This window comes from Acromyrmex echinatior, chromosome 1 (assembly GCF_024713525.1).
Source record: "Acromyrmex echinatior isolate Ae372 chromosome 1, ASM2471352v2, whole genome shotgun sequence".
Classification (NCBI taxonomy): domain Eukaryota; kingdom Metazoa; phylum Arthropoda; class Insecta; order Hymenoptera; family Formicidae; genus Acromyrmex; species Acromyrmex echinatior.
In genome coordinates, this window is record NC_141852.1 from 16,705,620 (window position 1) to 16,731,837 (window position 26,218).

General features: G+C 35.1%; 3 protein-coding genes across 4 annotated transcripts in view; 2 read left to right on the forward strand and 1 right to left on the reverse strand.

The window, feature by feature from the left end:
• The window catches only part of orb2 (cytoplasmic polyadenylation element-binding protein orb2), a 173,617-nt gene extending 156,844 nt beyond the window's left edge, over positions 1-16,773 (forward strand). Inside the window, exon 8 of the mRNA XM_011070392.2 lies at positions 1-16,773. This exon is cut by the window's left edge and continues 5,633 nt beyond it. The gene's annotated coding sequence lies outside the window, so the exon portion shown is untranslated.
• A 448-nt stretch (positions 16,774-17,221) lies between these two features.
• LOC105154701 (N(4)-(Beta-N-acetylglucosaminyl)-L-asparaginase) lies at positions 17,222-22,615 on the reverse strand. The gene is made up of 6 exons (XM_011070393.2): positions 21,332-22,615; positions 19,874-20,040; positions 19,632-19,794; positions 18,847-19,072; positions 18,466-18,770; positions 17,222-18,253 (listed from the first exon to the last, which is right to left on the reverse strand). The coding sequence occupies exons 2-6, from the start codon at positions 20,019-20,021 to the stop codon at positions 17,995-17,997; spliced, it is 1,101 nt and encodes a 366-aa protein (XP_011068695.1). The 5' UTR covers positions 20,022-20,040; positions 21,332-22,615; the 3' UTR covers positions 17,222-17,994.
• A 194-nt stretch (positions 22,616-22,809) lies between these two features.
• On the forward strand, positions 22,810-25,200 carry Pex11c (peroxisomal biogenesis factor 11c). 2 transcript variants are annotated; one of them, XM_011070394.2, is made up of 5 exons: positions 22,810-23,140; positions 23,545-23,839; positions 24,006-24,184; positions 24,334-24,402; positions 24,516-25,200. In XM_011070394.2, the coding sequence occupies exons 2-5, from the start codon at positions 23,609-23,611 to the stop codon at positions 24,724-24,726; spliced, it is 690 nt and encodes a 229-aa protein (XP_011068696.1). In that variant the 5' UTR covers positions 22,810-23,140; positions 23,545-23,608; the 3' UTR covers positions 24,727-25,200. The 2 variants fall into 2 exon arrangements, with proteins under 2 accessions (XP_011068696.1, XP_011068697.1); XM_011070395.2 differs by having other exon boundaries at positions 23,602-23,839.
• The last annotated feature ends 1,018 nt before the right edge of the window (positions 25,201-26,218 follow it).

The following is a 26,218-nucleotide window of genomic DNA, read 5'->3' on the forward strand; positions in this document are numbered from 1 at the left end:
CAGGAAATTGCTGTAAGTACACGATTTTTTTCCACTTTCACGAACACGTCTTATCAAACACATAACGTGAAACTATGGTCATGTCTCGTTGGATATGGGTGTCTAGCTAAATGTTTCAATCTCGCTGTGTGTACTAAGATTGTTTCGCGGGTTTCGATTTCCCCATTCCCGATTAATATTCATATATTTATCCCCCGACCCGGCATCGTGTACCTCTTTGTGCGAAACACTTATTTTTGTGCTAGCGGTTTATAAAGCGCAATGAAGGGGAAAAAAGTGTTAGGTATATTTCGTGTAAAAATGTTCAGCCTCGCCGTTTAGATTCTCGAAAACCGACTAAAATATTTCACCTCGGCCGATACGAGAGCGATATTACAGTCACGATGACAATATGCCCCGTACTTTTATAACAAATAATCCGACCTAATCATCAGCTTCCCAAATTTCGACTAAGGAGATACGATCATTATATTTATAATTATCATAGACGATCGATTTCGCGTTGGCCGTGCAATTTGTTTTACAATATCGGTTTCCGTGAATCTTTTATTCTGAGCCGTCATCGAACAAATTTTTTAGAAATTGAAGGGTTTGATGCAGCAAAAGAATAAATCCAAAGAAAAAACTACATGAGAATATAGCATAAACGAGTAACCAATTTTAGTATCTTGAAATTACTAAAAACAATTTGACTCGTTTGGCTTTAGACCGATAAACTCGGATACTTCGTGCGTTAAACCCTTCAATTCGTATCTCTACGGCGGCCAGATTGAGCTGGAACGATCCCTATTTTGCTGAGCACCACGTCTAATTTCGCCCGATATCTCCGATCTCGTTTTTATACGTTTAGATTGAAGGGAAAAAAAAAATCGCTATGCGAAAACTTACATTTTTGCGATAGATGCGATATCTCATCGGAATGGAGCAGTTAGGCGGGTGTTTGATAATCGCGAGATTCCGAAGAGATACCTCGTGTGAGTATCGCGAAATGTTCTATACGATCGCACGATGCGAACATATCATTCACGGTCCGGTGATCGGATAACAACCAAAAAAAAGTCGAAACTGGATGAAGGTGCTGCCGCGAGACTGGGACATCCTCTGACTCTTCTAGTTATCGCGAAGTTGTTGCATATTGTGTATCTTCGCAGAATCAGTTCGAAAATCACTTTCGCTTGCTGTTAAATAATGTTTTTGTAAAAGTTATACATGATATGTGTCTTGATATTGTGATCTCTTAGAGACGTATGTTTTGCTATTTAGAATCTATCCTATTCGATATCCGAGTTTGAATGAATTAATAAATTGTTACGTTTTATAATAGTTAATAGATAATGTCAACTAGTCTAGCTAGTGTTTGATTGCAATTGTATTTAAAATTTTTTTTTTACTATTTTCGAGAATTAAGCAATTTCAGATCTTTAATACATGCCTTTCCTTAAAAGCATTGTGATTCACTCTAGCGTTATTATAAACGTATTGATTGTAGGATAATTGAAGGACGCTATTTATAGAGGCATTAATAAGTTTTACGATATATTTATGAAAAGGCAATTAACGCGCTTTATATTGAAAAATCATTTGTTACATACTTTATATCATCGAATGCTTTTCTTTCTGCTGCAAAAATAACTTCCCAGACTTACTGGAACTAGAATTCTGATCGCCGTAGATTCTAACAAAAAAAAAACTTCCAAATTTGAGATCGATCGTGAGCGGCGAGGAAAAAGGCGAATAGAAAAAAAAAAAAGAAAGAATAATATATAAAGCCGCGAAAAAACGCATGTATATGCACACATTCACACACCTACACACAACACAGACACTATCAAACGCCTCTGCAAGCGTGGCGCGTAATGAATTAGTGAAACGAAGTAATCGCAAAAAAAAAACTACATCCGCAGTACGGAGTTAACGTTTGAGGTACGCCAGTAACAAAAAAAATAACAACAAAATAATAATATGTTAGGTGTGATTCTTCACCTCCTTTGTAATATGTGTGATAAAGCATAATATATAATAATATAATGACAATTATATAGATATATATTATATATATAAAGTACTAATATATAATTGATAATAACGATTAAAATATCTAATATATTGTGACAGACTTTGAAGGAAAAAAAAGAAAAAGAAACGGGATGCAATTGGAATTAGGTAAATATTGCACGACACGACAGTAAAAAGTGAGAGAAGAGACGGAGATAAGTCGCGTGGGGATCTAAAGAGGATTAAAAGAAAAGATATACGCGATTAATTATCCAGACACGTGGCGTGCATGATTGCGCACGTGAGATTGCGAACAAGGGCGATTAGGCGAATTATCAGTTCGCTCGTGTTCAAGCGGACTTACTGTCGTTCGGGTAATGCGCGTATAATTAAAGACAAGCGTAAAATAAGAGAGAGGGAGAGTGAGAGAGAGAGAGAGAGAGAGAGAGAACGATAGTGAAAGAGAGAGAGAGAAAAACATTGATTTAAAAAAAAACGTGGAAGAGAACGAGTAACAATGGTAGTCATTTACGATAGATTTGTATTTTTCAGTGTTGAAAAGTTTTTTATACCGCTGTTATATTCTTGTCTAAATATCTTAGTTCAGAGAAGTTGCGCGAATGCGTGTTTGTAGGACATTTCTGCGTATCTGTATGCGCGAGTGTGCGTTTGTATGCATGTTTGTATGTGAGCAAGGGGATGTGAGAGAAAGAACGAAAGAGAGAAAGAGGTAGAATGCGAGAGATAGGAATAATAATCTAGCGAGAGAAATGTCGAGGAGGAGAGATACTTCATTTCTCTTGATGTCGATACGATGATCGTGTGATTGGAAGATCGACAAAAGAGAGGAAGGAAGGGAACGAACAGCGAAAAATGCGTGTTTCTCGTCGAAACGATAACTATCTAACGCGAGGACTCGTGCTATCTAATTTTGAGACAAATCGAGAAAAAAAAGAGCAATTTGATGATTTGTTAAAAAAAAAGAAAAAATTAAAAAAAAAGCCCGATTCCTCGCGTAGAAGGACCTCTCTCGAGATGCATCTTCTCACGATTTTCTCTTTGTGCGAGAGAAAGATGGAGAATCTCGAGGCCAGAGAATAATCATCGTGAGATCGAAACTTTACGCGGGAGGAGAGCGGAAAAAGGAGAAGCGAGAGATGTGTGCGTTACGTAAGTAGGATTCCTAATACCGCGCGAATTATGCGAGAGAGAGAGAGAGAGAGAGAGAGAGAGAGAGAGAGAGAGAGAGAGAGAGAGAGAGAGAGAGAATCGCAGAACCGCGTACACCTCCTGCTCACCCTCTGATGTACCGTTTTCCGAGTACGATTTAATTAATTAATTTTTATTTTTTTAAATAAAGTTATTATTCTTATATTTTACGATGCTATATAGATAAATCTTATAGTGTTTTGTAAATAAGAGAGCGATCATCACACAGATCATCTTGCTCTTTGTTCTTTCTTCTTACATACGCATTCACATACACACACATGTACACGTAATACACGTATGTATGTATGAACGAGTCGAAAAAAAATATGGTACAACAAAATTGTTTCCAATAATAAGTAACGTAATTAATAACTTTTTATAAAATTTACCTTTTAATCTGATAATCATATCGAGAAAATCGTTCAATTAAAATGGCCACCAATTATATCATTGGGAAGTTATTGCAAAATTTAATTACTTCGATCGTACGTACATGTGTGATTTAATATATAAGCATTTATCTCATCTTTTGAAAATTTGATAAGAGATTTATCTTTGTACAAAAATTTAGATTAATTTCCCGGGTTTTTTGAAAAAGATGGATTTTTGTCAATGCAGTTGCAATGTTTAATTTTAATTTTGGTTCAATTGACTCTTCATTTCTTTTTTCCTAATTATAAGAATTAGAAAAAGATGAAGAGTAAGTATAACCGAGATTAAGATTAATTTACATTGGTAGAAACAGGCATTAGAGACCGCTGTTATTCTGAAACATTCACACACATGTAAAACACACGCCACACAGACACACACACACACGCGTGCGTGCAAAAGCATCACATAATCGGCGCCAACATGGGGAGGCGACGGGCGACTCACACGGCCCCGTCGCGTCGCGACGATGTAAAATGAATTTTGTAAATTTATAATGAAACGTATCGCCCGTCGGCGCTTCCACGCGAACGCCCGCAAAACCGCGTAAGACCGGTTCAACGAGATTTCGATTTTCAAACGTAGGTGCCTTTTTTTCTACCTGCCTCCGACATATCGAGAGGTGCCGTCGTTTTTTTTTCCTGTTTTACGAATTTATGTCGTTTTACGGAATCGTCGTCGAGAGAAAACGCATCACCGTGACGACGACGACGACGACGACGACGACGACGACGACGACGACGGTGACGATCGATTCTCACTGTTAGTCTGAGGTATTTCGCAACAATACTGCTGCGATTTACTGCGATCTATCGCTACGATTAAGATTATTCGTATCTATTATTATTATTGGTATCTACTATTATTATCATCGCCACTATTATTATTATTATTATAGATAGAGTCATTATTTTAGATATTTCTACGTACCAAAGAAACAGTCGGAATACGTACACGTACAACACACAACATACATATGCTCATACATATACGCGCGACTCAAACGGGAGAAAAGTCGACAGATTCGAAGGCTGATCGAAAAATTGCGACAAAGAGAACTTCGCTGACATTCTCGGGACCTCATTGAAATTCTCTCGATTCGGTCACGATTGGATCGACGGATTTTTTATTTCGTGCCCGAGCGTGAAATTCATCCGTGCGATTCACACGGCAAGTGGTGAACAACATGCGATTGTCGACACGGACCTAGCTGAAACGATGGGAAAATTTTCCTAATTATATATATCCTTAATGACATTTCGGTAAGATCGCGCCGAGAGACACGATCTTCGTGGAGTTCGACACGGAAATTAGGTACGTTTACGGATCCATCTTTGACACGATTCCGTGCTGTAAGAACGGACTTCTCGATTTATGAACCCCCTTGCTTCTGCATCTGAACTCTTTCAGATTCTCTAAAGGATATCGGAATCTAATATATAATAGTTGCGCCAAAACATCTCGTACGATTTTTGCACATCTTTCACGCGTCTTTTGGATCTCCGCGTTGTTCAGCATCTTGATAGCGAATGAAATTTCTTCTTGCTCTTCTTTTTTTCGCATTAGTCGATTTGTAGTACACGTTGAGTGCGAGGCGAGAGGCCGCCCTTGTGTTCGCGGCTCAGCCGATCGCCCGCGCGCGCCCGCGCTTAATATAATTCAAATTAAAGTATGTAGATGTGCGTAAATATATATGAAAGAAAGGACGTGTGTACGTACGTATGGATGGATGTGTATGTGTGAGCGAGCGAGCGGTAAGCTTAAATATTAAATGGCAAATCTTAGAGCGTGAGGATAACGCGCGATAAGAGTACGCTAATAAGAAAGCAGCTGGGCGCAGTGCAATGAATTGTGTTATAAATGGAGACGAGACGAGGGGAGAGCCAAAGTGCACCGTGTGCGAGAAGGCGAAGGGTACGACGACGTCTCCCTCCTCTCCTCACCCCCCCCCCTCCCACCCTCTGGTTTTTTCTCCTTTTTTTTTTCTTTTTCTCGAAGGCAATCCACCGGAAACGGAATGTGACCCGACATTAGGCATGGGCGCGAGAAGGGAAGCGGAAACCGAAATCGACGAGCGTCCAATGTCCCCAGAGGCGAGCAAAACGAGAGAGAAAGAGAAGAGTGCTCCCAACACAACGAGAGAGAGAAAAAAATCGAAGAAGATCGGTCGGGATTGTTTCTCGGAGGGGGGGGGAGAGAGGGGGGGGGGAGATTAGGGCGGAAGTGAAGACGAGACCGTCTGACGACCTCCCCATGCACCCCATCCCCTTATATTAGCGATTCGTTGTTCTTTTCTAGATGATATAGTCCTCTCTCTTACCTGTAGCATACACACGTGATACACGCACGTATACATAGATTCAGACACACACACACACACACACACACAGACACAGACACAGACACATGCACGCACACAGACGGGAAAGGTGAGAATTGAGTTGATCGGGCTTGTCGGCGCGTCCGTATCCGGCCGCGCGAGGCCCGGATAGTCGAATTACCACGAGGAAAAAGTTTAAAAAAATACAGATAATCCCTCTTAGGTGCGAAAGTAGCGTGTTTTTTAAATACTATCTCGAATTTCTACGAAACCTCGATTAGCGAATCCTGTACCTGCATTAACTAGGAAAAAGAAATGAGACTCCCGCGACGACGTGGGCGGTTTTCTTTTTTTTATATATATATAATATATAGAATTGCCGCGTCGAGAAAAGGGAGAGCGAGCGTTTCGCCACCGTGTATTTCGTCAAGTATTTGTAGAATCGGCTTATTGTTACTAATCTTTAATATATATATTTAAGATATTATATATAAATATATATATTATATATATATATATAGATATTGTCCTAAGCGTATAATTGTGAATACGAATTTCTATGATCTTGTAATATATAAATTATATATACATATATGCATTATACGAAAGAAATCGAAGGTGTAACTTTTACGTACCAAGTTGCATACTGAGTTACGTACCGAGAGCTATGACCGCGTCTCAAGGCATTGGCCCGCAGCAAGTAGGCTAATTTTTGGAAAGAGAGAAAGGGAAAGAGAGAGAGAGAGAGAGAGAAAGAGGAAGCATGCGTGTGTATGTGTGTTTCTCTCGTCTGTGTGAGCCGCCAGGCTCGCTAATAAAATGTCTATTAATCTTCCGCGCGTAAAACGGATGCCTGTCCACGTTTTGCCCACCTCTGGGTAACTTGGCTATAATCTGTCCCACGCGAACGCAATTTATCCGCGATATCTCTTTTCTCGATTTCTCCCGCACATTTCGGATAAATTGATTCGATGACGATCTTCAATCTGTAACTCGATAAAGTGAGAATCAAGCGAGTTACTCGCTCTTAGCTTTTCTAGTTTCTATTGAGAAAAGAAACTTGCTCTTGAAAGGCGCAAATACATGATACTACTTAATCTTTCCCTAATAACTTTGTATGCATTGGGCATTATAGAAATTCGGTATGTTAAAATTTCTTAGAAGAAATCGTTACGACGTATTTTTATGTATCTTTTTTTTTTTTCTTCGTCGAGCAGTTTTTCCGTAATCGAGTCTTTTCCTTCGAAGGACAGACTCTCTCGCATTTTGCATTGTTCAATCTCGTCCCCTGGTTTTTACACGTTTCTTCAGGACGGGAGGTGCGTATAAAGAAAAAAAAAAAAATATATATTCCCGAAGAAAGGAAGCTACGCGAGATCTAACGATTTTAAATATCCAAGAAAATCGACTCTTGCAATTAGTTGAACGTTTTCACGAGATATATCTCGAATCTTTAGGAAGAAATGAAGAGGCGATATTTTCCCAGAGCATTTAACATATAAAATAGCGTTTCAAAATTTAAAGAAAATTAAATGTTCGTGAAAAGAAAATAAACTATTAGTTACGTTTTTCACGAGATATTTTAAATCTTTAGGAAGAATAGATGCGATATTTTCTCAAAAAAAAAAAAAAAAAAAAGATAAGAAAGAGAAGCATTTAAGATTTAAACTCGGCTCTCGGTGAAGAGAACCTGTATCCTCCAATGTCGACCGAGATTCGATGGAGATAGCGAAATTACCGCAACGCGATCATGTCAGAGGGACGATGATCCTGCGGATATAGCGAATGACAAAATGATTATATCTTTTAGAGGGGCGTAAGCCGCCGCGCATGTTTTCCAGCGCGATTTCAAGCTAATCTCGATTTCGGTTCAGCGAGATAAGGATCGCCTTTATCGTCGACCGATCGATAGACGAAACGCATGTACATACGATACACGGCGGCGAAATTTATATATTATTCGCGCGTATTACACACCCATAGACACATTCCCGACACATTCACGAAACCGACACGTGCGCATACATACACACGGGCACGCGACACTCTCACACACGTCACGGTGCACTCCTTATTTGAGTGACACGACGACGACTAGCGTAGAAGGCTGTTCCTTTTTTTTCTTTCTTTCCTTCTTTTTTTGTTTTCTTTTAAATATATGTGCAACGTTTTCACAGGGAGGTTTTGAAACTTTGTGATTACGCGTGTTAGAACAAAGAAAGGGGGAGCGAAGTAGGAAGACGCGCGGGGGATGAATGCGTTTCGAAAGAGAGGGAGAAAGTTAAGGGAAATGTGTGCGCGCGTGATGCCGATTTATTGATTGTTCTTAGCAGCTAGCGTGTAGCGTGTCGATATCGATATAGGAATACTAAACGATAAATCATACGAGAGCGCGCCGTTTTAGTTTTTGCATCCCGGAAAAGTATAAGAGAACGAAAGCCGGATGAATAAGAAAGAAAAAAAAAAGAGACGCGGCGCGCGATCGTTGCTAGCCAATTTGCTCCAACCAGTCCTTTTTTTGTACCAGTTCTTTTTTCTAAATAATCTCTTTATATTGTAATGTGTATTCTATATATGCTTAGAATGAAAAGAACTTTTGTATTAAACACGCGACACTCGACGCGCGCGTTCATCACGGCACATACGAGTCCAAAAGAGTAAAAAGATGTAGTAGCGAATTTTTTATGACCGCCGAGACGATCGCGAGATTCGTCGGGTCGATTGATGATGATGATGATGATGATGATGGCAATTAGCTCATAAACGTAGGACGTTCCTTCGACGCTACAATCGCGAGGGACTCTAATAATAATAACAATAATTATTATTATAATTACGATAAGAATAATGATCACAGACACGCACTCTTGCGGACGGGATGTTCAGACAGATGAGGACAGGTTTCGTTGTCGAAGTGACGGTTCCACCGTCAAGAAGCGGCGTCGATCTCGCCGTTGTAATCATTGATCGAGATGTGTGAAAACGGTAACGATCTTCGAGATCGAGGACCGTTCGATCGTTTCCGCGTAAAGCCCAATCTATAATTGCTTAAGCGTATTCTCTAAATTCTTTGGAATGCAATTTCATTCTAAAGAATGAAGATTGAGCTAGTCTTGGAAAGAGCGGCTCAGTTTTCAATTCTTTAAGAGTGAGATTTCACTTTTCAAAGTAACAATTCACTCTAAAAATTTTAGAGAATAGTCGTAAGTTATAAGGATTGATCATCTTAGTCGAATATTCTTCTCGTATTTGATTCTTATTGGTAAATTCTTACAACTATAATCATAACTACAATTATAAAATGGACTTAACATTGCGGATCGACAAATCGCTTGTTTGACAAACGACGCGCGATACTTACGGCTGTGAAACACGACAGACGTAATCCAAAACGGTTTGGCATACATTTGAGACGGCACAGAAATGTCCGGAAGGCATCTCTCGAGGGATGTTTAAATGGGGGAGGGATGATCGTAAAACTGTGCTTTCCGAGAGTAAAAACGTGAACACAGAGCCTTGAATAACGTATAATGCGTACTCTTTAAATTCTTTGGACTGGAATATTACTTTATAAAGAGTGAAAATTGAGCCTTCAAAAAATGGCTCAATTTTTTTTTTTTTTTTAAGAGTAAAATTTCACTTCACTGTAAAAGTTTCAGAGAGTAATTAAAGTCCTTCGTTTCCTTTCTTTCCATGATATAAAGAACTCTGATAAGTTGATTTTCTTTATGCTTTATGCGTTATGTGTTATGCAAGAATCTGAGTTTCTGCTCTAACGAAAGTCTGGGTGTGCGTCAGATGAAAGAAAGGATACACATATATAACCAGCGAGCGCATTTTCAAAGCTCGAAAATCGAGCTGTTGTTCTCAGCAGTTAGAATTATCATAATTTCGTGTCGCGAGTATCGCATGTAATGTGATGAGAAAGAGCGAATCCTTCTCGCACCACGTTTACGAAACATTTCTGAGTATATTATCCTCGATTCCCGTGGAATCGGAATTTTTTGTGATCAATCGGGAATCGATTAACGATGTTTTGATTATCGTTCGGCTCCTTTTCGCAAAGCTCGATTCGCGTAGAAAATCGTGCCGTTGTTTCGACCGCTCTGACACTTTTCAGCTCATCGACATTTCTCGAGCGACGACGAGAGGGGGGGGGGGGGATGAGATATGTGCGGGTCGAGGGGAACAAACGAAGCAGCCTTTTCCGTGCATTACATATTTTTTTATATGACCGGTCGTGCGTCTTTTGCGAGAGAATCGCTTGCGCGATTTCAACGTTGCGTTTCGAAGAGGGACGCGGAAAGTCTCAAGTAGAACACAGAAGTCATAATAAAATCATAATAAAATCATAAAGACATCATCGCGATTTTATCTGTCACTTATAAAATTATTTTTAAGTGTCAAATAACATCATAATGACATCCTATGATATATTGGATCATTTAAAAAGTATCCGCGATTTTTTCATTCAAAAATTGAACAAAAAACCGCGGATACTTTCTAAATGACCTAATATCGACTTTATTCTACGTAGGATGAGGGGGTGGGAGAGGAATCAGATGTGACGATCCGAAGAACGATGTATGGATGTGCGGGACGTCGAGTGCGAGGCCGCATGAGCCGAATCGTGAGGGTGAGAAGAGAAAGAAATGCGTTGATCTAGGACGATGATTTTTTACCTTTTTCTAAAATATGTCAATCGACTTAAGATATTAGTAGCACATGTTGATGTTCGATATATTCGCGGATTTTCGGGAACGAGTGTGCGTCCGACAGAATAAGGAATTTTCACAAGTGTGCCTGGTGCGTGAGTGCATTCGCTCGAGAGGAGGAAAGAGTGACAGCTGCACTGAAAAAAAACTTACTATACTCTTGATATATATTTCCTTGAATAGTATTAAATAAACGTTTGCTCACAGTAAATAAATATTTTCTCAGTAAAAAAAAATTATAGTTAAATCACATTAATGATTTTTGTATCAAATAAATATACGTTTACATTTAGTAAGTATTTATTTAGAACTATTCAAATAAATATTTATTAAAATTTAGTATTTTTTTTTTTCAGTGTAAACAGCGAGATTGAGGAGAAAAGCGCGTGCAGCGGGAGCGAGTGAGTGCGTAAAGTGATTCTCAATTAGTTGTTTGCACACATTAGCGCATGTCACGGATATAATATAATTCAAGAAGATATGGATGGGACAAGGAGTCATCGTATTTAGTTAGTGATCTTCTAGCTTCGATCGTGGTGAACGCGCTAAAATCTTCCGGATCTCATTTTTCTACGAAGTGACAACTTCGGCTCTTCGTATTCTCTATGTTTCTGTGTTCACATTCGCGATCGCGAATTGTCTCGTGAAAGCAACCACCGAAAAATACGCGACCTCGCGATTGCGTTGATCGCGCGATCGAATGTAGCGACTTAAAATATTAGAGAACTATGTTTCTCGCATACGAAAAATCGACGATATCGCTGATAATGTCCTTTTTTAAGAGCTCCATCTTTTAGCATTTTACACTCTCGCATGTCTTGTAATTAAAAGTGTAGCAAAACTCATCGTCGACTGAAACGTATTATATGGATATCTGTAGGCTCGATGGATTATATGGTCGCGTGCGTGGAGAAAATAAATTATTTTTTACATTTTATTTTTAAAACTCTGGATATATGTGTCGTCACACGCTGTTATCGTAATTATTATTTTTTATAATTGTGTCAATACTAAACGATATATTTTTCTGATTAACCAATACTTTTTTATTAACTTACAACAAAAAAAGATACAAGAATCAACACACATCATTGTACAATAATAAAATCATTTAAGAAATTTTTTTATCTATCCGTCGCCATCTCGTCGTTCTTGATGTCTGTATGTCGACTCGCGCTTTAAACCATTGTCTTAATTTTTTTAATTAACAAATATTTTTTTAGTGATTTTTTTTTTAGTAATTTAATGTATAAGGCAGTTTTTAGTAATTTAATATATAAACGAAATACTACAAATTAACAATTATATTTTATAATGATATCTATTTTTTTAATTAATAAATACTTTATTAATTTAATACATAAACGCGGAATGTGTATACTGTAAAAAAAAAAATAAAATTAACAGTTATATTTTATAAGAATATTTTATAATGTAATATTTTTTATTTGCGAACCGTACGTTATACAGAGAGCTCGTGATATGGAAATTGCATCGTGTGTCGTGCGGCTATGTAATTTTCGAGCTCCCGTCATTGTGAGAACCAGTAGCGCAGTATTATTTACTCGTAGGGGGAGAAAAGACGGCTGTCTGCGTGTTCGCATTTACCCTTCGATCGAGGGATCGTGCAATTGTGCGCGAGATCACCGATCGCGTTCAATAATGCGACGCTCCCCGCGATCGTCGGACGAGATCGTCGCGTTTCATCAATCCTCATCGCAATTGTCGATCGCATTTTCCGATCGCTCCTGTCGACTATGCTCAATTTACCCGTTAACTTTTAACGGCGAGCTTTCGTTGAGACTGGTCGTTGGCACGGGAGAGTCGGAAGCGGAAAAAGGAGAACGCAATTTAACAGCCGAAGGGCCAAGATCCACCCTCGAGCTATGGGCGTCCTTTACCGATTTTTTTTTTTTTTATAAATCATACGAAGAACGATCAACGAAGGAGACGCGTCTTGCATGTCGCCTCGATAGCGAACTCCTCGCTCTTCTTCCTTTCCTTCGAAAACGGTCGCCCGAATTTCGTTCAGAGGAAGCCGATAGGAAATAAATGTAAAGAAAAATAATTAAAAAAAAAAAAGAGATGAAAGAAACAGGAAACGTAAAGTATCCTACGAGAGCTATCGCACCAGGCCAACGAACCGAGGAACTCACGCAATATGTTATCTCTATCCGGAGTCGACGGAATCTTCGTAAATGTAAAACATAGCCGTGATCGATCGATAATCGTAGCTTAATTAGCGGGTAATACATAATAGAGTTTATTTTTTGGTCGCAGAATATTGTTATAAATATATTTAGCCGTGAGCGAGGGACGTTTGCGTGCGTGTGACGTATGCCTGTGTGCGTTTTCGCGCGTACGTGTGTGCGAATGTGTACGTGAGAAAAGGGGTGAGAAAGATATTCCCCGAAGGCGCAAAACGTCTAGAATACGGAGGTACGTCCCCCGGGATAGATTGCGAAAGTAACACGCAATACTGCACGCAATGCGTACGTGTGTGCACGTGTTCACCGTTGCGTTTAGATTCGTGCGTATTAATGAAATGTACGCGCGACTCCGTGCGAGAGAAATGTGGAGTCGCTGCGACGAGAGGTTTCTCGCGACAGCTCTATACGGCAAATACGCTCAATCGAAAATGAGAATCATTGAGACTAAACGGTGTCTTTTTAACCCTTCCATGATCGATTTAATTTTTTTATAATCTTTATTGATGAACATTTTATCATTGGGACAGAGACATCTCATCGAGACTTATTGAGAGAAATTCTTAGTGAGACACTAAGATATGTCCCGTTGTTCATGAAAGGGTTATTAAGTTTTAACGTTTGCCACACCGAGAAAAAAATTACTAAATCTTATTGCATATTTTTTTTTTAATACTACTAAGTAAAGTAAATAATTAATTATCATAATAAATATCATCTCATCGTAAATAAATTTATTCAATGAAAAAATAACAGTTGAATCAAATTAATGATTTTTATATCAATGTATTACATTTAGTAAATATTTACTTAGAATTATTTAAATATTTATTAAAATTTAGTATTATTCGTTCAGTGCATACACAAAACGCGAGTGACTCTGAAAATTCCTCCGTTCTGAATCAGTTGGGAATATAATCGGGAATAATGTATTCTCGTCGAGGAATATATTCTCGTCGCGTCGATACTCGACCACCCGGAATTCTCGACGTTTTCAAGCGTGCGTATTTAACGATCGCTCGTTTTTAATGAAGAGAGAGACTGATAACGATTCCACATCGATGATCACGCAGCGTTTAGCGAAATTCCATCTATTTGAATCCTCACTCGTTTAGCGCGATCCGTCTCGCTGCTCACGTAGACGTATCACCAATTTTTTATCTCGTTCTTTTCCCTCTTTAGATAAAGAAAATCCAAAGCGTATCTGCCGCTAAATGGGCGAGGATCCCCTGCGAACGCGAGCCTGCTGATCTGGAGTCGCGCGGAGAATATATATTGTGGCATTAAATAACGTTAAGGTATATCGGGCATATACGAATGAGGGGGCCGTGATGCGTGCGGTTTCGCGTAGGATAAGTTCTCGATCTGCTGCAATCAAGGGTGAATATTTTAACCAAGGATTTTAGTGAAATTGCTCGCGGACGGGATATCGAGTCAGTTCTCATGTCCGATTTTTCTCTCGCGGTTCTCGCTGCGAAGAGCATTTCGTTAGATCTTTTATTAATTCTTGAAATTATACGCGTAATTTATTCGATCAGAAATAACGCGATTATCCAGAGATATTCGAATTTTCAACTTCTTTTCTGCTCTTCCTTAACTGCAGCTGCCGCACGTGACACGGATGCAGCGGGGCAGAAATCGTCTTTGCGCTGACGTAGTATATTATAAATTATAAATGTGTATGTATATATAAATGTATAGACCTGCGATGAGAGGCAGAACGCGTGAGAGGGAGAGTGTGTGCGAGAGAGCGACTAGAAAGGAAACTGCGAACAACGGATGAACGGATGAGAGAACACTGTTGTCAAATGCGTTCGCGGAATGGACCGTTATCGTGGAATGTCTTGTTGACGACAGATTCTTTCGGGAAAACAGATTAGACGAGTTTTGCCTCGGAATTTCGAAAATATCGGAGCTCTTCGGCCGGCTTGCTCGAAAGTTAAAAATTATTTCTGAAGATTAAAATTACTCTCTAAATTCTTTGGAGTGGAATCTCACTTTAAAGGAGGGATAGCAAGAGATGTTATTTTTTTAGAATAATTTTTTTTTAAACATGTTTTAACGCTTTATACATGCTTTAAATAGTATTATATTATAAATAAAAATATGTTTAAAACATGTGAAAATCGATTAGCACTTTTTTAAACAGTTTAAAACATGTTTAAAATATAATTTTTACCAATCCTGTTTTAAAGAGGAGGTGAAAATTGAGCCAGTCTTGAATAAGAGTGAGATTTTTATTCTTCAGAGTGAAATTTACTCTAAAAGTTTTAAAGAGTATCTTCATCGAAATGTGAGAGAGAATAACGGAACGTGGCAGCGTTAATGTTTTCAGCTTCACCCGTTAACGCTATGTCAACGTAAATATGTTAGATGAATATTATTATTGTTGTTAGAAATTTTATTTTTATTTTATAAAGAGTGAGACATCTGTCGTCAACTGAATAATCAACGGTACATCCCGCGCACGCATGTACGTACGTATAGGCAACGACATTAATATTTATTAATTATTGGCGTGCACGATATCCCGTCGGGGAACGATTTTCCGCGAGGAAGGAAAAAGATCCTCCTCGGGGAATCGTTTGCCGCGACGCGTTCCGACCCGTCTCGTTGGAACGATTTATTAGTAGGGTCGTACTTTCATGCTCGTTTCTCGATCACACTTATACATGTACACTCACACATGAAAACACACACGTACACATTATTATAATTACCCAAAAGTAACTTGTACTATGTAACTATTACTATTTTTATGAATTTTTGTACATTTTTCTAATTATTTTGTATAATAATCATTAGCGGAAAGAGAGAAAATGGCAGAGTCTGACACCCACCTCCCCAAAAAAGTGTTCAAAGCGGAAAAAAGGAGCTACATCGACGACGAAAAGAAATAGAAAAAAAAGAAACGAAAAAGAGAGAAATTTGGGTGCGCTAATTATGCAAGCTAATGCGAGTGTATGCGCGCGATCGTATGTGTGTGAATTTACGAACGTGTGAAAGATAAAGAAACACAGTGAGAGAATATGAATGTAAGAGAAAGAGAGAGAAGATGAGGAATGCAAAGTAGATGATGGAAGAAGTACGCGAGAGAACGTATAGCGTGCGTGTGCGACATTTTTGTGAAGATAAAGAGAGCGAAAAAGAGATGGAAAAAGAAGAGAAAAGAAGAAGGAGAAGCCACGATTGTCGACAATGTAGTCCACCGTTTGTCTGTGTAATCTATCTTAAATCTGTCTCCTTGTCTGTCTGTCTGTCTGTCGGTTTGTCTGTCTGTCTGTCCGTGCTGCGTTTTACAGGGGAGGAAAATCCGTTAAGATCTCTTTAAAAAAAAGCGACGTAACGTTACTTTTTCTCTTGAAATATAACGCGATAACGATGACGACGACGATGATTTTTATGTTTTGTATTAAAAGAAAAACGCGCGACGAAATTTCTTCGTGACAAACCCGCTAAAGATGTATATATATGTATATTTATATAAAAAAAAATATATATATATATATATATACATAAATATATATCGTCGGAAAGAGGGAGAGAGAAAGAGAGGGAGAAGAAAGGGGAAAGAAAAGAGAGAGATACCGACCGGAAGAAAAGAGAAATAGAGTATCGGGAAAGTATAATAAAAAAAAATGACTAAATGATGTTCAAAAAACGACGATAAAACAAAAGAAGGAAGGAGAAGGGAAACGGTGTAGAGGCGGTGAGGATTTAAATAATTTCACGGCTCTCCGCAGGCAGACGCCGCGAATAAGCGAAAATGTGTGAAAAGAAAAAAAAAGATCTACTTCGTATTTGACGACGTGTTTGTTATAATTATAAGGGTCACCTTTTCTTTTCTTTTCTCGAAATGAAATGCTATAAAATAGATCAATTCTTTCATGGATATATACGGTGTCCTGTTGCTTTCGCCTAATCCCGAACGCGATTCCAATCCGGCGAGAAACGTTCTCGGTTATGTGCGTGCAATCGAAGGGTTCGGAGTGAAGTTTGCTGAGTAAAACGCGAAGTTTGCGAGGTCACGATTTAAAACGGTTGACCTGAGTATTATGTATTATGAAATTTATTCCGATGTCGGAATTATTCAATTATTTCCTAGAATTCTACTTGCAGGAAAAACGGAATCATTTCCGATCGGTATCCATTCCGAATAATTTCATAATACGTATCTTGTACGAATAAAATGGACATTTCGTAATTACAGTCACGAAGATTTAGTTCCGATTTAACGAAGAATTATTGCTCCGAACCGTTCGAGTTCTCATCTCCCATCCTCGATTCCTCGATGAATGTTCCCGTAAAAAAAAAAGAAAAAAGAAACGCAGAGAAACGAGATATATGTGTATATATTTTACGACGTCTCGAGTATAGAATCAGCGAGTCAAAAGGCACGATCGCCACCCCCGTTTCCTTTGCCCCTCTTCGCCGCATCCCCGCGCGCGATATATAGTTCGTAATATATTATTCTTCTACTCTTACTACTTGATATTTATATGTGCAACTTTTCGATTTTGTTCGTTTCCATCCTTTTTAGTACTTTAATAAATGAGTTTGTTAAAAATAACCTGATGGCACTTTATTTACGTTATTCTCTGTTTGTGCGTTTTCTTCTTTCTCTTACTTTTGATAGCGATCAGTACGTTAAATCACTCGACGATCATAAGAGTAATTTTCCTTATTTTAATCAATTTTAAGTTTCCATTAAAATCCATATTGATTTTGCGAATCGTTTCCCATGGAAACAAAATGATCTCATGCGGAAAAATGATCTTCAGAAATTAGAAGTGGAATAAAAAAGGCAAGTAAATGATAATTATATATTTCGTCTAAAAATTGTTCAAAAATCGTCATATATATATATATAATCATATATATATATATATAGGTAATATATTTTCTCCATAAGATTTGCAAATTATAATAACATTTTTTAAATATATGCATTTTTTTCTGATACTTGAATATGCAACAGTAAGCGCAACATTTGTTGCCATAATCAATTCGTAGATATTATTAATATTTAAGAAAAATAATGTTATATGGATACAAATTTATATAATTTATATACAAAACTTTTACATATTTATTTACAAATAGTCATACTGTTTTAAAGTTCGGAAAAACGTGAAATTTTTCTATCATAATTGGTGCATCGAATAAAATATGATCTAAGACCTAAAGTGGGAGTTGCGACATAATAAGGAAATTCGAACATTCCATTACACGCTGCTCCGAATTTTCCCTTTTTGTTCAACGCAATCACCGCGCCGAAGAAGTTACGATAGTGACTGGTGATTCTGATAATCACTTTCTTAGCAGCTTCCGTTGGCGACGCTCCATAACGCATTTCTTCTACCGCCAGGAAGCTGCAAAAATGGCAACTTAGTTTCGACAACTGTATTACTAAAAACTTACTATACATATTACGCTAGATATTTAATTTTACTTAACAAATTTAAAATTAAAGTAGGAAGGTTAAGACCAAAATCAAAATAGAATGTATGAATTTCTATTTTAGTTCATTAAAATATATCTGAAAAATACTAGTTTATATTAATACTGTTAATAATAATGTTACCTTGGCAAAAATCGCATTATAATATCTCCGTCGCCAGTACTGGCAGCTGCACCGATTTCCTGATTAGCATAAGCGCCAGCTCCTGCAATAGAAGAATCTCCGACACGTCCAGGTATCTTGTACTTGACTCCATTCGTGGATGTTCCAGCAGCTGTACGTCCCTGTGAATCTATCGCAAGGATACCGATTGAATCATGATTTTCCTCGCTTCCTACTTTACGCTTTACTGATGTGTTGCTACTGCTTTTATCATCTTCTATCATGTGATAAGGTCCACAGCTTTTTGTTGGTTTCGGCATAACGTTCTAGGTAACGCAAGAATATCGAAGAAGTAATAATAAATTGAAATATGCTGAAAAAGAGCATGTCTTCTCTTAATACCTTCCAAAAGTTGGATTGACATTTGTTCAGTTTCCATTGCTTCCACATCTGTTTGGACTCATTCGTTTGCAGAGACTCATTCTTGAATCCCATATTTATAGCAAACTGCGTAGCCAAGTCTCCGACTAGTAGAGAATGTTTCGTATGCTTCAATACCTTACGAGCGACCGAAATGGCATTCTTCACATTCCGCAGTCCTCCTACTCCGCCTACATCCATCGACACTCTATCGAAAATATATTTCTTGAATAATCTCCCTGCTGTATAAATTTAAAATTACAAAACAACATAGTTGTATAGTATACAAAAAAACATTAAGTTATATGTAACATACATACATGTGTATTAGATTACAGTTATAATGTTGAGTAGGCCCTGTTGAATAAAAATTATGTCGCAAAGTTAAATAATAAAATCAAGTTAATATAATTAAGATAAGTAAATCACGTAACGGATTATTCCAAATCAGTACGTGATTTTTTTTTATATAATTTGAAAAGTCACACGATGATATTTTTTTTCTTCTATTTCTAATTTTATTCAAGTCTTTAAAATTCGATGACTGCAAAATCACAATATGGATGAAATTATTTCTAATATCATGTGATTTTTCAAATTACGTAATTTAAAAAAATCATGTACTGATTTGGAACAATCTGTCAGATGATTTACTTGCCTTAATGACATTTTCGTTATGTAACTTTATGACGTGATTTTTTTCAGTAGGACGAATTACGCTCAACTAATAAGTACGTTGAGAAGAAAAGCTGCTTTTATTTCATTACCCATCCATAATCATAGCATCTAATGTAGTTTCTCCAGATTCATCCGGACTGCCGCCAAATCCTACAGTCTTTTTACATTGCTGCACTTCAAATTCGCATAGGGAACATCCTTCTTCTATAGCGTCCAGAGCACTTCTTTTTTGTTTATATATCACGTCCCATGCTTAAATAATAATTAAAATTGTCTTTAAATTGTTTTCGCATATCTTTTATTCTTGACATAGTTAAATATCTTAATATACCTCTCTCCGTTGCATTTTTGTAAGCCCAGGTGATCACTATCGTAGGAAAGTTATTCTCGAAAGCATTAAATGTCTGCTTGGCGATTACATTGACGAGAGAGCAAATTTTGAAAAGCAACAAAATTCTTGCAAAGCTGATGAGCTTCATCCTACCTATAGCTTTTACACTGCAATATAAAATATAAAACGTTAATTAACTTAAAGACATGTGTTAATTTTAACATTTTTGCATGTTTAAAAAATTCACTATACATCTTTAAATTAAAATTAACATTTTATTTTTTACAGTATAGAGGTACACGATGTCTATGGAGACACCAATATGAACTTTGCACAATCTAATAACCAAAAAATACATATCTGATTGACATATACGATTGTATTATAATCAGATAGACTCACGTAGAGATAATATAATTCATAGTTACTAACTAGTAATTAAAAATTACAAATTTTGTTCGTCTGGCAAATACCTACTAAATTAACTATATTTCGTTATCAGACATCATGAAAGTTAGATGTTCGTTACTTTTGCAAATTTGCTTAAAATAAAAAAACCAATATATTGTACCACAATATGGACTACCATCTACCTACGTTTTTTTTCTCTCTTTTTATTAATGGACTCTCAACACAAGACTGATATTACTGACAAGAATATTGTTTTATGACTACTTTGATTTTTGATAAAAATGACTCGCAGCGTACTACACGAAATGAAGAATACGAAATTAAAAATTATAATATTATAGTATTGTAATACTATGTATATATTTTTGATTTAGAACGATGTTTAAATATTACAACATTGAAAATGACTCGATCGAAGTCGAAACGTTTGTTTTTGTCAATTGTAATTGTTATGTGAATTTTTAATTTTAATTTTAATTAAAGTTCTTTGCTACATTACTGGCTCTTTGCCCTTCTTTTGTATTATATTGTTTTAAATTAAGTGAACTATTACATATTGAAATTAAGGTCGAAATCTCACTACAAATACTTTGAAGCATTTGATGTCAAGAAGAAAAAATTTTATAAATTGATTTTATTATCAAAGAATACTTTAAAGCATTTTTGTATCATTACGTTGATATATACCATACTCTAAGTTATTACATGCTAATGTTTTTCTGACAGGTGCTTTGAGTGCAATTATAAAAACATTGTATTAATGTATGTACATGTGTGTACGCTGATAAAAGATATGGAAAAGCCTTTGTTAGTATCAGCCTCCAATAAATTGAAGAATATATGATTCTTGTTAAAATTTTAATATATATAAAAAGATTATTATTATATATTATTATTTTTATCCTTATTATTATTATCACAAATACAAAATTAGTTATTTTGATATAATTTCATCAGTTTCTTTCTACACAAAGAGAATTTAATTACTCGCAGTTTCATTAAATCTATTGCTCGCAAATAATTTTTATACTTAAATTAATTACTTACATCAAACTATGATTCCGTTCGTAGTTTGCTGCTCATAAATCTGTGCTTCATCATTTGTCCGGGCGCAAAAAACATAACAAGATCATAACAAATTGTTTTTCGCTTAATCATCAACAAGTTAAACATCTCTCTGCCTTCTGGAGTCCACAAATGTTTGATCATATACATAGAAAAATATATCGTTAGCGCATAAAGATAAAAAATGATTTTATACAATCATAATTTAATAGAGAGGTCAATTAAAATTTAATTATAATTAATACTATCTTTCGTATAATGCCTTTAATTTATTCTTATATCGAAGTTGCCAGAAAGCAATATTTATAAAATATTTACAAAAGACTTATTTTAAATATTTTATAAATATTTTTGTGGTCTTACAGTGTTTTCAGCCCGATCGGATTTGCATCAACCTGGATTGGATTAATACTTGCTATTGATTGATGTACGTTACATGTTGTACCAATAGGAGAACAATGAATGTCATTAATTCAACCCTGATTGGTGCAAATTTGTAGTCGAGCCAAAAACGCTATTACATTGCACAGATCATAAATATTTATTGTATAAATATTGAAATATTTATTTATATTTATAAACATTACATAAAATATTTAGTCCATATTTTAATAATATTTCAAATAAAGCTTTATATAAAATATATGTATAAAATATTTATATAACATTTCAAAAAATGAATATTAATAAGTATTCATCATAAATATTTTGTGCTATCTGAATGTAAATAATTGTCGTTATCATTGGCGCAACCTTTATATTGACAATTAATGTTTATCTAATTATGATATCAAAGTTTTTTCATATGATACTTTATATAAAGTTCAATGTAGTTTAATGTATTTAAAGTTCATAAGTAACGAGTTTATATCCTAAATTAATTCTTAAGCTGCTATTTTTATATTTTGTAAAGTGCACGCATAAATATAATGCACAAATATAGTTATACACGCCCGAGGTTGATTATGTAATGTACGTATCTTGCAATATCAGACAAAAATATTGACACAGCATGGCTGTTACTATTGAAACGGCGTCTACATCTGTAAAGAAAATGATAGAAAACTATTTCTATAAAAATTTTTATTTTATAAAAACAACAAACAGAAAGACAAAGGGCTACGAGCCTAAAAAGCCTTTTATTTTATAATTTGTATTTGATAATACAATTATACATACATTGATATAAATAAATCTATAGTATTTACAAAAGAAAAATAAAAATGTTGCCTGAGAGCATTATTTCTCTTTTATAATCTTTAACTAACAGTGATCTTGCACTGTATATTCAACAATAGATTTTTAATATTTTTATTATGCAACAACAACACATATATAATAATTGCAGACTCTGTGACAAGACCAAGATTCAAAAAGCTAACAATACGCATATGAGCAATATGCATATGAACGCCAGATGGCGCACTAGATAGGCGAATCAGCTGACTATTCTTCCAAGTGGAATCTGTCAATTAGGATCGTTTTAGATGAATAGATATATGAAAATTATCTTCAGTTCGGTATTAACCAATGCATTTGTGTGCGGCACAACCGGTTCATGACGAACTCGAATGCAGACTGAACGATGACGATGTTGGTTCTGTGCAAATCACTGGACTTTCTCTCGTATGACAGACCGAGAAAGACGAACGAATATGCTTTGTAACATATGCCGTAATAAAAACAATTATTGTGTTAACAGAATACACCTGAGCGTGACTGCGCATATTTCATCAGGAAAATTCATATAGAAAGGGAAGACTCGTCAGTATTATTGAAACTCTTTCCTAGGTATGTAGAATTGTTTGTTTATAAAAACGAAATAAAATGCAAGGAAACGCATATGATTTGAATGTCAAACAAAATTACAAGAATAAAAGAGTAATTCTTTTTAATATACCTATAATTCTTTTAATATACCTATTACACAGTTATTTATTTTGGAACTATCTGTTACTATCTGTACTATCTTAATCGATTTTGTTTTTGTCTAAAATTATGTTTTTTTAAGAATTATTTATTATAATTCTGTTCATTTTCTAATTTTTACAATAGCAAAGATTAAATATTCTTATTTCTTTTTTTATATTTTCTTCAATAGATAAAAGTAAGAAGATTTAATTTATTTGATTTATATCAAGTTCTTGTTTTGTAACAAATTAATTATAGCATACAATTTACAACTTTTGTTGCAATAAACCTACAGCCAAATTATTAAATACCTGAATTCTCTCTTTTTGTAAATAAATAAGGGACAAAATGGATCTTCCACTCATGAGCAATTATTTGGAAACATATTCCGGTAGAGATAAGATGTTAAGAACTTTGTCTTATACGGCAAAGTTACTTACTGTATGTACTTCATCTAAAAATGCCGAAAAGAAACTCAAGACCTTTGGAAGTCAGATGAGCGAATGCAGAGTGATGCTGCGCTTGCTAGATGATCTTCCGGCGCTTCACTACATTATGACATATGGATGGGGAAAGCAGGTATTTCTATTAATTTAATATGGATTAATTGTGTACAGTTAAAAATTAAGAACATAACTACATAGCTGAAAACTTTTAATCAGCTATCTCAAAAATACTATATAATGGAAATGTATTGCGTTATTTTTCTAGAGCTATTTAAATTTCATATATAATCTAATAATAGGAACCTGACTGGTTGATTAGATGGAGCCAAGTGATACAAAACGTAGTAGACGTTATTTATTCTCCGATAGAGCATATTGCTTGGGCTGGCCAGCATAATATTGTATCAATTAATAATGATAAATGGGATCTTGCTACAACTTGGTTTTGGATAGTTTCTCTACACTTGTCGTTATTGAAGTAAGCCAAAATATGTTTTATAATATTTCAAATATTTTCATAATTGTTGAAGACACTATTTTATATCAGAACAATCTTACAATAATTATTATTTTCTTAGAAACACATATTTAAAAGATAAAACGTAAAATATGCCATTGTTATTTCAGATCGTTTAGATTATTACAAAAGCTTCAAAGATATAAAATAGGATTGAAAAAAAATAATGTTAGTACACAGTGAGTATCTTATCATATTTGTGATAATATTAAGTTTTAAATGAGTTTATCTCAATAATATTATTCTTTAAAAAATGTGAAAATGAATTATGTATTTGTTTTTTTTTTAATAGTAGTGTCACATTGAAAGACCTCAACGAACAACGACGAAGTGCACTATTGACATGCACACGTATAATGCTAGATATTTCTTATGCAATCAGCTATTTACCACCAGGAATTCTTTGGGGAGGCCGTTTAAAAACATGGCATGTTGGTGCACTTGGGACAATATCGTCATTAATTGGACTTTATCAAGCTCTCAGTCGTCAAATGAAAAGTTGAAAATACTTTTAAATATTAGTTTGGGAGAGGGTTTATCGATTGCAAAAAATGTGGATTTAATGTTTTGTATATACTACGTATAAAAAGTTGTGTACATATATTAATATTAAATAAAAAATTAATACGGATCAAAAATATATTAGAATATATTTTTGTTGTAGTTTTGATGATCTTTTAAAACGGTTCATCGTTCAAGTTGGAAAGTACTTTGCATTTTTTACAATATAGATTGCATTCCAAAATAAAAAAAAAATATTTCAATCTTCGTTCGCGATTTTATTAAATATTGCATACATATGTATGTCTGTAAAAAGATATTTTATTATATATTAATTCCAGTAACGTATACATAACAGGAATTCAGTGGAAGGACAAGAAAAAGATTTCATTGTTGTACTTATCTAATAATACATTACTCTATTTTTGTTAAAAACTGTTCGTATAAATAAAGGCCACTTTTAAACTTTTTTTAAATCCTTGTCATTTTTTAAGCTTTTATTAAATAACACTAAATATGCACAATTCCCAGTGACAATGACAAATTATATTATACGAAAAAGTTAAGTCTAAACTTTGTAATTAATACTTAAAACAATGACTAGTTAGTTTTAAATTTATTTAAATTTAACTTTTCCGTAAATACGTATATCGTATGTATGATAGTATTATAACCGAAACATTTAGGGTTAAATATGAATGAAGCTTTTAAATCGGATATATAAGTATCTATATATATATTCAGATGAAGCTTTGTTTTCGAATTATTAGTTCTCTGGTTTATGCATAGTAGTGTCATAAAATTTATTTAATATGTTATGTACACATAACATATTGTGTATTATTGTTAATTCCTGAAGATTATTAATAAAAGCTAAAAGAGGCACTTTTCATTTGAACTTAAACTGAAGTCAAACTTTAGACTCTCTCTCTCTCATCCACAATGCGATCCATCATTACAGCATGGTTTACAATTAATTGGAGCTCAATTACACCAATATTATATCAGATTTTCTTTATCTCAATCTTATTTAATTTATTCAAAAAGAATATTTCTCTTTACTAAATATTTAATTAAATGAATTATATATATTCCAATCCAATCAATGGAACGCAGATCTCTTGGTTTAATTCCGTTAAAAGTTCAACATTATGCACGCACACTGTAAGTTTTAGCTTAAAAAATAATTTATTTTGCTATATAAACAAATCTGTGAAGATTATATTAAAAGGCACGACTTATTGAAATCTTTTCAAACGGCATGCTGTAGATAATTAAAATTTCTCTCCTGTAAAACTCTTTGTCAAAATTGGATTCAATAATACTGTTGTATAGAATAATTTACAGATTAAATATCTTTTAAATATATCCGAAGCATCTTGAATATACGTATATATTTGAATAGATGTAAAGTATATTTGTAATTTTTAAAACACTTTTCTTCAAAAATTGCTTATATATGTAGCAACGTTATCATTTGTGAACCATATACAG

Excerpts from the sequence above, each read along its gene's own strand:
- LOC105154701 (XM_011070393.2), bottom strand. The coding sequence starts at position 20,021 with ATGAAGCTCATCAGCTTTGCAAGAATTTTGTTGCTTTTCAAAATTTGC. Across the intron at positions 19,073-19,631 it reads GATGCTATGATTATGGATGG|AGTGTCGATGGATGTAGGCG; the intron begins GTAATGAAATAA and ends TATTTTCGATAG. Across the intron at positions 18,771-18,846 it reads GTCAATCCAACTTTTGGAAG|AACGTTATGCCGAAACCAAC; the intron begins GTATTAAGAGAA and ends TGCGTTACCTAG.
- Pex11c (XM_011070394.2), top strand. The coding sequence starts at position 23,609 with ATGGATCTTCCACTCATGAGCAATTATTTGGAAACATATTCCGGTAGA. Across the intron at positions 23,840-24,005 it reads CATATGGATGGGGAAAGCAG|GAACCTGACTGGTTGATTAG; the intron begins GTATTTCTATTA and ends ATCTAATAATAG. Across the intron at positions 24,185-24,333 it reads CTACACTTGTCGTTATTGAA|ATCGTTTAGATTATTACAAA; the intron begins GTAAGCCAAAAT and ends TTGTTATTTCAG.